This window comes from Delphinus delphis, chromosome 20 (assembly GCF_949987515.2).
Source record: "Delphinus delphis chromosome 20, mDelDel1.2, whole genome shotgun sequence".
Taxonomy (NCBI): Eukaryota; Metazoa; Chordata; class Mammalia; order Artiodactyla; family Delphinidae; genus Delphinus; species Delphinus delphis.
Window position 1 is genome coordinate 28537915 of NC_082702.1, and position 12952 is coordinate 28550866.

The 12952-nt window shown below is 36.0% G+C and overlaps 1 protein-coding gene across 13 annotated transcripts in view; it reads left to right on the plus strand.

The window, feature by feature from the left end:
- Positions 1–12952, plus strand: part of CHD9 (chromodomain helicase DNA binding protein 9) — a 244937-nt gene that overhangs the window by 203060 nt on the left and 28925 nt on the right. For all 13 annotated transcript variants that reach the window (XM_059999872.1, XM_059999876.1, XM_059999878.1 and 10 more), the window contains 4 exons: positions 7233–7336; positions 7843–7960; positions 8606–8663; positions 12259–12301. In XM_059999872.1, coding sequence (XP_059855855.1) covers positions 7233–7336; positions 7843–7960; positions 8606–8663; positions 12259–12301 — 323 coding nt within the window. The remainder of the gene's footprint in view (positions 1–7232; positions 7337–7842; positions 7961–8605; positions 8664–12258; positions 12302–12952) is intronic.

Below are 12952 nucleotides of genomic sequence, written 5' to 3' on the forward strand. Positions count from 1 at the left end.
CAGTTATAGCAATATTAGTTCACAGTTATCAAGTGCTTTCTGTGTGCCAAGTACTCATGTAAGAGCCATGTGGCTGACAGGGTCTTGGTGCTCCAGCCGGCTGTCAGGGTGTTGGTGCTCCGGCTGGGTGTCAGGCCTAAGACTTGTATGTGGGAGAGCCGAGTTCACGACATTGGTCCACCAGACACCTCCCGGCCCCACATAATATCGAACGGCAAAAGCTCTCCCAGAGATTTACATCTCAACGCTAACACCCAGCTCCACTCAACGACCAGCAAGGTAAAGTGCTGCACAGCGCATGCCAAACAACTAGCAAGACAGGAAAACAACTCCAGCCATTAGCGGAGAGGCTGCCTAAAATCATAATAAGTTCACAGACACCCCAAAACACACCACCAGGCATGGTCCTGCCCACCAGAAAGACAAGATCCACCCTCAGCCACCAGAACACAAGCACCAGTCCCCTCCACCGGGAAGCCTACACAATCCACTGAACCAACCTTACCCACTAGGGGCAGACACCAAAAACAACGGGAACTACGAACCTGCAGCCTGTGAAAAGGAGACCCCAAATGCAGTAAGTTAAGCAACATGACAAGACAGAGAAATAAACAGCAGATGATGGAGCAAAGTAAAAACCCACCAGACCAAATAAATGAGGAGGAAATAGGCAGTCTACCTGGAAAAGAATTCAGAGTAATGATAGTAAAGATGATCCAAAGTCTTAGAAATAGAATGGAGAAAATATGAGAAACGTTTAACAAGGACCTAAGGAGCAAACAAACAATGATGAACGACACAATAAATGAAATTTAAAATTCTCTAGAAGGAATCAGTAGCAGAAAAAATGAGGCAAAAGAATGGATAAGTGACCTGGAAGATAAAATACTGGAAATAACTACCACAGAGCAGAATAAAGAATAAAGAATGAAAAGAATTGAAGACAGTCTCAGAGACCTCTGGGACCACATTAAATGTTCCAGCCTTCGAACTATAGGAGTCCCAGAAGAAGAAGAGAAAAAGAAAGGGACTGAGAAAATATTTGAAGAGATTATACTTGAAAGCTTCCCTAATATGGGAAAGGATATAGTCAAACAGGTCCAGGAAGCACAGAGTCCCATACAGGATAAATCCAAGGAGAAATCCACCAAGACACATATTAATCAAACTATCAAAAACTAAATACAAAGAAAACATATTAAAAACAGCAAGTGAAAAGCAACAATAACATACAAGGGAATCCGCATAAGGTTAACAGCTGATCTTTCAGCAGAAACTCTGCAAGCCAGAAGGGAGTGGCAGGACATATTTAAAGTGATGAAAGGGAAAAACCTACAACCAAAATTACTCTACCCAGCAAGGATCTCATTCAGATTTGACAGAAATTAAAAGCTTTACAGACAAGCAAAAGGTAAGAGAATTCAGCACCACGAAACGAGCTTTACAACAAATGCTAAAGGAACTTCTCTAGGCAGGAAACATAAGAGAAGGAAAAGACCTACAATAACGAACCCAAACAATTAAGAAAATGGTAATAGGATCATATATATCGATAATTTCCTTAAATGTAAATGGATTAAATGTTCCAACCAAAAGACATAGACTGGCTGAATGAATACAAACACAAGACCTGTATATATGCTATCTACAGGAGACCCACTTCAGACCTAGGGACACATACAGACTGAAAGTGAGGGGATGGAAAAAGATATTCCATGCAAATGGAAATCAGAAGAAAGCTGGAGTAGCAATTCTCATATCAGACAAAGTAGACTTTAAAATAAAGACTATTACAAGAGACAAACAAGGACACTACATAATGATCAAGGGATCGATCCAAGAAGAAGATATAACAGTTGTAAATATTTATACACCCAATATAGAAGCACCTCAATACACAAGGCAAATGCTAACCGCCATAAAAGGGGAAATCGACAGTAACACATTCGTAGTAGGGGACTTTAACAGCCCACTTTTACCAATGGACAGATCATCCAAAATGAAAATAAATAAGGAAACATAAGCTTTAAATGACACATCAGACAAGATGGACTTAATTGATATTTATAGGACCTTCCATGCAAAAACAACAGAATACACTTTCTTCTCAAGTGCTCATGGAACTTTCTCCAGGATAGACCATATCTTGGGTCACAAATCAAGCCTTGGTAAATTTAAGAAAATTGATATCATATCAAGTGTCTTTTCCAACCACAACTCTGTAAGACTTGATTACAGAAAAAAAATCTGTAAAAAATACAAACACATGGAGGCTAAACTATATGCTACTAAATAACCAGGAGATCATTGAAGAAATCAAAGAGGAAATCAAAAAATACCTAGAAACAAATGACAATGAAACATGATGACCCAAAACCTATGGGATGCAGCAAAAGCAGTTCTCAGAGGGAAATTTATAGAAATACAGTCCTATGTCAAGAAACAAGAAACATCTCAAATGAACAACCAAACCTTACACCTAAAGCAATTAGAGAAAGAAGAACCAAAAAACCCCCAAAGTTTGCAGAAGGAAAGAAATCATAAAGATCAGATCAGAAATAAATGGAAAAGAAGTGATGGAAACAATAGCAAAGATTAATAAAAGTAAAAGCTGTTTCTTTGTGAAGATAAACAAAATTGATAAACCATTAGATTCATCAAGAAAAAAAGGGAGAAGACTCAAATCAATAGAATTAGAAGTGAAAACGGAGACGTAACAACTGACACTGCAGAAATATAAAGGATCATGAGAGATTGCTACAAGCAACTATATGCCAATAAAATGGATAACCTGGAAGAAATGGACAAATTCTTAGAAAAGCACAACCTTCTGGGACTGAACCAGGAAGAAATAGAAAATATAAACAGACCGGTCACAAACACTGAAAATGAAACTGTGATTAAAAATCTTCCAACAAACAAAAGCCCAGGACCAGATGGCTTCACAGGAGAATTCTATCAAACATTTAGAGAAGAGCTAACACCTATCCTTCTTAAACTCTTCAAAAATATATTAGAGGGAGGAACACTCCCAAACTCATTCTACGAGGCCACCATCACCCTGATACCACAGGGTGGTATCACAAAGAAAGAAAGATGTCACAAAGAAAGTAAACTACAGGCCAATATCACTGATGAACATAGATGCCAAAATTTCAAAACAATACTAGCAGACAGAATCCAGCAGCACATTAATAGGATCATACACCCTGATCAAGTGGGGTTTATCTGAGGAATGCAAGGATTCTTCAATATACGCAAATCAATGTGATAAACCATTTTGAATATTGAAGGAGAAAAACCATATGATCATCTCAATAGATTCAGAAAAAGCTTTCAACAAAATTCAACACCCATTTATGATAAAAAGCCTCCAGAAAGTAAGCATAGAGGGAACTTAACCTCAACATAATAAAGGCCATATGTGACAAACCCACAACCAACATCGTTCTGAATGGGGAAAAACTGAAACCATTTCCACCAAGATTAGGAACAAGACAAGGTTGCCCACTCTCACCACTATTATTTAACATAGTTTTGGAAGTTTTAGCCACAGCAATCAGAGAAGAAAAAGAAATAAGAGGAATCCAAATTGGAAAAGAAGTAAAACTGTCTCTTTGCAGATGATATGAAACTATACATAGAGAATCCTAAAGATGCTACCAGAAAACTAATAGAGCTAATCAATGAATTTGGTAAAGTAGCAGGATACAAAATTAATTCACAGAAATCTCTTGCATTCCTACACACTAATGATGAAAACTCTGAAAGAGAAATTAAGGAAACACTCCCATTTACCATTGCAACAAAAAGAATAAAATATCTAGGAATAAACCTACCTAAGGAGACAAAAGACGTGTATGTGGACAACTATAAGACACCAATGAAAGAAATTAAAGATGATACATACAGATGAAGAGATATACCAAGTTCTTGGATTGGAAGAATCAACATCATGAAAATTACTATACAAAGCAATCTACAGATTCAGTGCAATCCCTATCAAACTACCACTGGCATTTTTCACAGAACTAGAACAAAAAATTTCACAATTTGTATGGAAACACAAAAGACCCGAATAGCCAAAGCAATCTTGAGAAAGAAAAACGGAGCTGGAGGAATCACGCTCCCTGACTTCAGACTATACTACAAAGCTACAGTAATCAAAACAGTATGGCGTTGGCACAAAAACAGAAATACAGATCAATGGAACAGGATAGAAAGCCCAGAGATAAACCCACGCACATATGGTCACCTTATCTTTGACAAAGGAGGCAAGAATATACAATGAAGAGAAGATAGCCTCTTCAATAAATGGTAGTGGGAAAACTGGACAGCTACATGTAAAAGAATGAAATTAGAATACTCCCTAACACCATACACAAAAGTAAGCTCAAAATGGATTAAAGACCTAAATGTAAGGCCAGACACTATCAATCTCTTAGAGGAAAACATAGGCAGAGCACTCTATGACGTAAATCACAGCAAGATCCTTTTTGACCCACGTCCCAGAGAAAGGGAAATAAAAGCAAAAATAAACAAATGGGACCTAGTGAAACTTAAAAGCTTTTGCACAGGAAAGGAAACCATAAACAAGACGAAAAGCCAACCCTCAGAATGGGAGAAAATATTTGCAAACAAAGCAACTGACAAAGGATTAATCTCCAAAATATACAAGCATTTCATGCATCTCACTATCAAAAAAGCAAACAATCCAATCCAAAAATGAGCAGAAGACCTAAGTAGACATTTCTCTAAAGAAGATATACAGATTGCCAACAAACAGATGAAAGGATGCTCAACATCATTAATCATTAGAGAAATGCAAATCAAAACTACAATGAGGTATCACCTCCCACCAGTCTGAATGGCCATCATCAAAAAATCTACAAACAATAAATGCTGGAGAGGGTGTGGAGAAAAGGGAACCCTCTTGCACTGTTGGTGGGAATGTAAATTGATACAGCCACTATGGAGAACAGTATGGCGGTTCCTTAAAAAACTACAATAGAACTACCATACAACTCAGCAATCCCACTCCTGGGCGTATACCCAGAGAAAACTGTAATTCAAAAAGAGTCATGTACCACAATGTTCATTACAGCTCTATTTACAATAGCCAGGACATGGAAGCACCCTAAGTGTCCATCGACAGATGAATTGAGAAAGATGTGGCACGTACGTACAATGGAATATTACTCAGCCATAAAAAGAAATGAAATTGAGTTATTTGTAGTGAGATGGATGGACCCAGAGTCTGTCATACAGAGTTAAGTAAGTCGAAAGAGAAAATCAAATACTGTACGCTAACACATATATATGGAATCTAAAAAAAAAAAAAACAGTGGTTCTGAAGAACCTAGGGGCAGGACAGGAATAAAGACACAGATGATGTAGAGAATGGACTTGAGGACACGGGGAGGGGGAAGGGTAAGCTGGGAGGAAGTGAGAGAGTGGCATAGACATATATATACTACCAAATGTAAAATAGATAGCTAGTGGGAAGCAGCCACATAGCACAGGGAGATCAGCTCGGTGCTTTGTGTCGAACTAGAGTGGTGGGATAATGGAGGGTGGGAGGGAGACGCAAGACGGAGGGATATGTGTATATGTATAGCTGATTCACTTTGTTATACAGGAGAAACTAACACAGCATTGTAAAGCAATGATACTCCAATAAAGATGTTAAAATAAATAAATATATATTTTTTAAAACCCATGAGGTATATATTTAGTGCCTTTTACTCTCTAAAAACAGGAAAAACCTTCCACCTCAGATGACAGTCACAATATTTTGAGCTTTAGAGTGCTACCTGATGATTGGTAAGAGGAAGTACAGTATCTGACCCACTTTATTTTTCCCTGTTTGGCATCCTGTCTCTGGTGTTCTTTCCTCTTTCTTTTGTCATTCTGTGCTTCTGCTTTGTTTAATCCTGACCAGGAATGCAATAAAAAATAAATATCTTCTTTAACTGTATTTTTCCTCATCTATTTTTCAGCTTTTGCCATATCACCGGAAAATCTCTCTTCCTCTTTCTCTGTTTCTGCACTAAGCTAAGAAATATTGTGATTGTGACACTTCTGTTTTTAAGCAAAATAAAGTATAATGAGGTGTGCATTTAGAGTATTGAAAATTTTCTTTTTGTCTCCTGGCAAAGCACTTAGGAAAAATAAAAAGTAATTTTTTAATCCATTTTTTATGTTTTATTTACTTATAAAACTTAAAACTTTTTAATTGTCAATATCTTTTATTTCAACTATATTAGTGGTTAACTGTTGGGTTCTTGTGGACTAGCCCAGGAACATATTGACCATTTATCAGTTTATATCTGTATGAAAATTTATTTGCATTCCCAAAGACAACCAACTTACAGATGAACTTTTGCCACACAACTTAGTTATAAGAAACGCTCCATTTCTTCACACCTATAGTCCTTTCTTAATTAATTTATAAAATTTATGGTGCCACGATGAAGAGATGAAATTCTACTTAATATAATTTGTGTTAAGTTTTTTATTATATCTCTGATTCTTTGGAAATTGATAATACATTAATGTCATAGGGAAAATCTCAAGTAGAATATTTGATTCCCTGAGGTAATTTACCCTATCCAATCTCTTTGACTGTTGAATACAATATAAGAATGACGTGTATTTATATCAAAATTAATGATACTTATTTGCTAATCCTTGTCAAACATTATTAACTCTTTGCTAGGCTTCCTTTACTGGTAAGCAGTGCTTAATTTTTCAGTGTGACTTTCCTAGCAATAGTGGTCTAAAAGAGACATAACTTGTTTTACAGCCTAGAGCCATTCATTTGCTTTTTTAGGGCCTCAGTCTCCTCATATACAAAGTGAAATTTTTGACCCAGATGATTTTTGCCAAGTTGTTTGCTGACATAAGACTCTGCTTTCTGATAGAACCTTTTGTCTATATCTGAAGGAAATTAGTGGAAAGAATATGATTCCTTAAGAATAAAGTAAACCTGTTGAAACTTATTTCTTCTGTTGCACTTAAGAATATCAATTCATTTTATGGTACCTTTGTTGTTATTGTGCAGTTTTATAATTTTAATATGTGGTAGTTGTGGAAAATTTTTTTAAATGAAATAAAATTGTATCCTCTTTTTCTTAAAAACCACAATGCTTTTTAGAAGCTATGTAAAACTTTGCCCCCTCTTAGACTTGTTTATAGTAACTCATAAAGTCATATCATGATTTTTTTTTAAGTGACATTGATGTTTGGGTCCCAGAACCAGACCACTCAGAAGTTCCTGCTGAATGGTGGGATTTTGATGCTGATAAATCACTCCTTATTGGAGTTTTTAAACATGGTAAGTGAGAAGTAAGATAGGTAGAGTCTTCATCTACGTATAGTGTAATTCAGCTACTTCTCAATTTATTGATTTCCACTTACAGCTTTATTCCAGTAACACCCATATTATTATATACATCATATAAAGCATACACTCCCAAGCTATGTTTGTCAGTCACTACATTTCCTCATGAATGGGTGGCATATGTGAACTGCTTCTCTTGGACGTAAGTCTCACATAACGTCCCCTCTCAAGAAGAGTTTTTATGTGAAATATGTTATGTGTGGTCAGTTTTTCCTCTTTTCCTTTTAACTGATATATTTAATCTAGATTTTTAAATATACATATTGCCAGACCATGTAATGTTTGTGATAATTTCTAGAAAACATGTTTAACCTATGTCATTTTAATATATGGTCCCTTCAGTCCAGAAATATCACTCATCATAAATATGAGGAATGCTTACATTTATATTTTTTTCTTCTTTTTATCCTTTTTACTTTCATAATTGGTCATCCCTCTAGGTTATGAAAAATATAACACTATCCGAGCAGACCCGGCATTATGCTTCTTGGAAAGAGTGGGAAAACCTGATGAGAAAGCAGTTGCTGCAGAACAGAGGGCGAACGATTATATGGATGGGTACGTGGATTTCAGAGTCATGAATTCTCCATATAGCTCTATCAACATCAGCATATTCTATGTTGGTGATGTTTCTCTTTAAATAGTGTAGCAGTACGAGAATTGGAGTTTACAATTCAAAAGAGCTAATGATACTCTAATAAGTTAGCACTTGTCTAACAGAGTGCAATGAAGGAAGAGACCGGACCTTCCCCACACCCATTCTTTTGATGAGTCCTTCGTGTTTCCATTCTTAATGGTCATGGCAATTAAGACCAAAATTTTAGGGACCTAGGAGGGAAGAAGAAAGCTAAGCATATTACAACTGAAGAGAAATATGATGATGTTCATTATACCTATTATGAGGCCTTTTTTATTACCTTTCTTTTCTTACCAAAAGAGAAAAGTAAGAGACTATGTTAAGGTTAATACCACATTTATAAGTGAACTTGGGAGTAAGAGTAAATTAGAACTAGCTTTCTTCTGACTTGCCATGTAAATAACCTTCACGCTATTAGGCTTGGGCTCCTCTGGCTGAAGAAGAGACTTCAGTCGGACCATTAAAACATACGAAGAAGTCCTTCCAACAATACCCCATTTGTTTGTCCTACCACGAGAAATTTGAAGTTCAGTACGATAATTATAGCATTTGTTGGTATTTAACAGGGATGTGGAAGATCCAGAATACAAACCTGCCCCAGCTATCTTTAAAGATGATATAGAGGTATGCTTTGGATCATGATTTTAAATCCTCGAATCTAGTTATCCATGTTTTCTTTTGCTTGCTATTTCTTTTGTATGTTTTTCCTTCATACATTTTCATTATGCATCATTTCTTAGAACATTAGCTAAGTTAGTGACTAACTTAGGTTGCCAGACATCACAAATAACCATTCAGAATTTGCTTGATCTCGTCTTCTAGACAAGCTGGAGGCTGGTTTGGACATATGAATGAAATGGGGATTCCCAACATGCTACACTGCTAGGAACCAGAGAAACACAGTGTTCAGGGGCAAAATCTCAAAGCAGAATAAGAGCTAGATACTAAAAGTACACAGCAACAGATAAAGCGATCTGAAGTAGAGGTGGAGCCCAGAGGAATTCTGAGCTGCTAAAGCATAGTTCTAAGTGTTCTGTTTATAGAAAGTCAAAAGGAAGAAAAAGAGTTGGTTGAAAGTACAGAATATAATCTGTTGGGTTGGGAAAATGATGTTAAAAGAGGAGAAGAATTTCTATAATATTTGTGAGAATATAGTAAAGACTAGACAGTGCTATGGCTGTCAGGTAGGGTTTGTTGGTCTTGGTTGCCAAGGGAATTGGATATTGAGGAAGAAAGATGATGCTTAGGCCAGTGTGTAGCAGTGAGAATGAAATCCAGTAAAGTCAGAACCCTTAAAGGGTAGTACCTTCTGCCAAACAGCACAGGGAAACAAGTAAATTTATCTCAGCATGGTTTCTGGGTAGGGAGAAAATTGTTTCCCCTGAGAATTCATAGCCATAGGCCTGCCTTCGCTTGAGTTTATGGTTTGATTTCTTTTACTTAATCTGCATGGTCCAGGAACTCTCAAGGCAAAAATGTAATATAAAGAGAGATCCCAAGCTGGTAATACCCTTGAGGTACTTGGTAAAAAGAACAGTTAGAAGAAACGACTTCAATCTAGATTACACTTGAGTCTTGAAGATAAAGCCCTCCATAAAATGAGGTCAAAATCCAAAAATTTTTAATTTATGAGGAGCAATTTACCATGAGTGAATGTTAGCAGTATAACAAAGAACAAGATTAGATCTTTAAGAATTTCTGTTAATATATCTCCTGAAATAGAAAATAAATAAAATTTTAAATGATTAAAGACATTAAAGAAAGAACTAGGAAAAAAAGAAAGACAAGATTTTAAATGACGATGGACATATGAAAGAGAATTATATGTAACTTTAAAGGTGGAAAATACTGTCGTTGAAATTTAAAACTCAACAAATAAGTTAAACATCCTGCTGGAGAAACAGATTAGACACAGCTCACGAGAGAAGAAATTATTTAGAAAATAGAGGAAGTTATCCATAATGTAGCGTGATGAATCAGTTTGAGCCAATCAGGAGAGAAAAACCACATAGTAATTTGAACAGGAAAGTTTAATGTAAAGAGCTATTGACTATAATAGGGGGGTTGAAATACTGAGTGGCAAGAACTTGAAAGAATATAGGAATAGCCACTATTCCTAAGGCTGAGATACAGCAGCCAAGGAAGGGTCCTGTGCCCACCAGGGCTGAGGTTCTGACCTTTTGGGGAGGGTATGACCACAGCTCACTAGATGGAAGAAAAGTTGTTGTGCTGCCACACCTGAGCAACTTGCTGGAAATCCACCCTCTAGGGTTGCCAAGCTTTTCTTGGGGAAGTGTCACACCGGAGGCATTCCACTACAAAACCACCCAGGGGGAGGTTGCTCAGGAGAAGCTGCCAGGCAAGAGGTGCTAAAGAAACTGCATGAACTGCAAGAGCTGGGCACTGAGGAAGCTGCATGTGCTGTAGGAGCTGAGCAGTGGAGGAGCTCACAGCAACCAGGAAGTAAAATGCCTTTCTTCTCTAGCTCCCACTACTGACAAAGCTTAATATCACATTGGCTGGCTAAGAAAAAATAAAGAGCCTAGATCCGTTTTTTTTTTTTTTCTTAGAGCTGGCAAAAGGTATGAGAGGCAGTAAATTTAGAGTTGAGAGGCAACAAACCGAAAACCAGTACAATGGAGTATATAAAAAATCTTTTTAGATACGAAGAGTATATATAGCATGATAATGTCCGGTGTATGTCTAATAGGCATTCCAGAGGGACAGACTAGAGAGCATAAGGGAGAAGCCCTATTTTAAGAGTTAACAACCGAGAATTCTTCAGACTTGATGAAATACATGAATCCTCACATTCAAGAAGTAAAGTGAATCTTGCAGGGATAAATGAAACTAAATCCACTTCAAGAAACATCCTGGTGCAATTACAGATATACCAAACAAAGAGAAGATGTTTTTTAAAACAACCACAGGAAAAAGACCCACCTACAAAGGAATGATGATAATTCTAACTTAGGGCTTTCTAAAACAAAAGTAGAAACTAGTAGTCATTGGAATAAAAACTTAGTTGGTAAGCTCCTTGACATAGGTCTTGGTGATGAGTTTTTTGAATCTGACACCAAAAACAAAAGCAAAAATAAACAAGTGCAACTACGTCAAACTAAAAAGCTGCACAGCAAAGGAAATCATCAATAAAAGAAAAAGGCAACCTACTCAATATGAGAAAATATTTGCAAATCATACATCTTATAAGGGGCTAATATCCAAAATATATAAAGAACTCATACAACTCAATAGCAAAAAACCCAAACGATCTGATTAAAATATAGGCAGAAGATGTGAATAGACATTTTTTAGAAGAAGACATATAGATGGCCAACAGGTACATGAAAAGTCTCTACATCATTAATCATCAGGGAAATGCCAGTCAAAAAAACAATGAGATAGCACCTCACACCGGTTAGAATGACTATTATCAAAAAGACTAGAAATAACAAGTATTTGCTAGGATGTGGAGAAAAGTGAACCTTGTATATTGTTGGTGGGAATGTTAATTGGTGCAGCCACTGTGGAAAACAGTATGGAGGTTCCTCAAAAAATTAAAAATAGAGCTGTCATATGACCCAGCAATCACACTTATGGGTATTTATCCCCCAAAAATGAAAACACTCATTTGAAAGATATATGCAGCCTGATCACATGTGGTTTGAAGTTTTATTTACAGTAGCCAAGATGTGGAAACAACCTAGGTGTCCATCGATAGACAAATGGATAGAGAGATTGTGATATATATATATATATATATATACATATATATACATATATATATACACACACACACGTATATTCATATATACGTGTGTGTGTGTATATATACACAATGGAATATTATTCAGTCTTTAAAAAGAATGAAATGTTGCCATTTGCAACAACATGGATGGACCTTGAGAGCATTGTACTAAGTAAAATAAGTCAGAAAAACACAAATATTGTGTGATGTCTCTTATATGTGGAATCTAAAAAGAAATATTTTTTAACTAAGTTGATAGATAAAGAGAATAGATTGTGGTTGCCAGAGGCTTGAGGTTAGAGGCAGGATGGAAATGGGTGAAATGTTTTTGGTTTGGGTTTTTTTAGTTTAAATAAATTGAATTTTTAAAATTCTATTGCAAAAGAAAGTATTCTATTATAAAGAAAATCGATTCTCTTATTATATCTTGACCCAGTTACCCTGTGACAAATTTCTGTTTTCTTTTAAAAGGATGATGTTTCCTCACCAGGAGATCTTGTTATAGCAGATGGAGGTAAATAGCATTTATTTCTTTACTTAGTATTATTGTAAATTAACATTCCCATGATACCATGAGATCAGTAAACTAATACACTTCTGTATGTCTCAAATGTATGTGAAATTTATTGAAGACAGTTGCAATCATTATAGAACATAGTTGATTGGAAATTTAACAATATTTTTAGTTGTAAATCTTTACGCAGTGACTCACTGAATTTTTATAGAATAGGAGTTTTGATGCTTTTGTGGCTTGATTATTACACTGGTATGTGACATTTCACCATTAAACACACCATTAGTGTTAATTTAATAATCCGTTTCTTATTTGTTCATACACACATTGAGAAACATTCTTTTATCACTCAGTTTCTACAGGCTTTTCTGTACATGGTCTTGCTTCTCCTTCCTTCTGATATCAAGATAGAAACGTACTGTCACTAGAGTACATTCATTCCCAGCTGGTACCCAAGGGGAATAGTGCCTCACCTTCCTGTAATTCAACTAGGAATAAAGGAGTAGTTTTTCCTTCGCATGAATGATTACCACTTGATTATGGTATATATGGTTATATTACACTGTAGAAATAGAGAGTTAGATCTTGCACTTTTATTAGGTGAATGAAAACTTAAAAGTTATAACATTGTCATATTGAATTTTTTAAAAT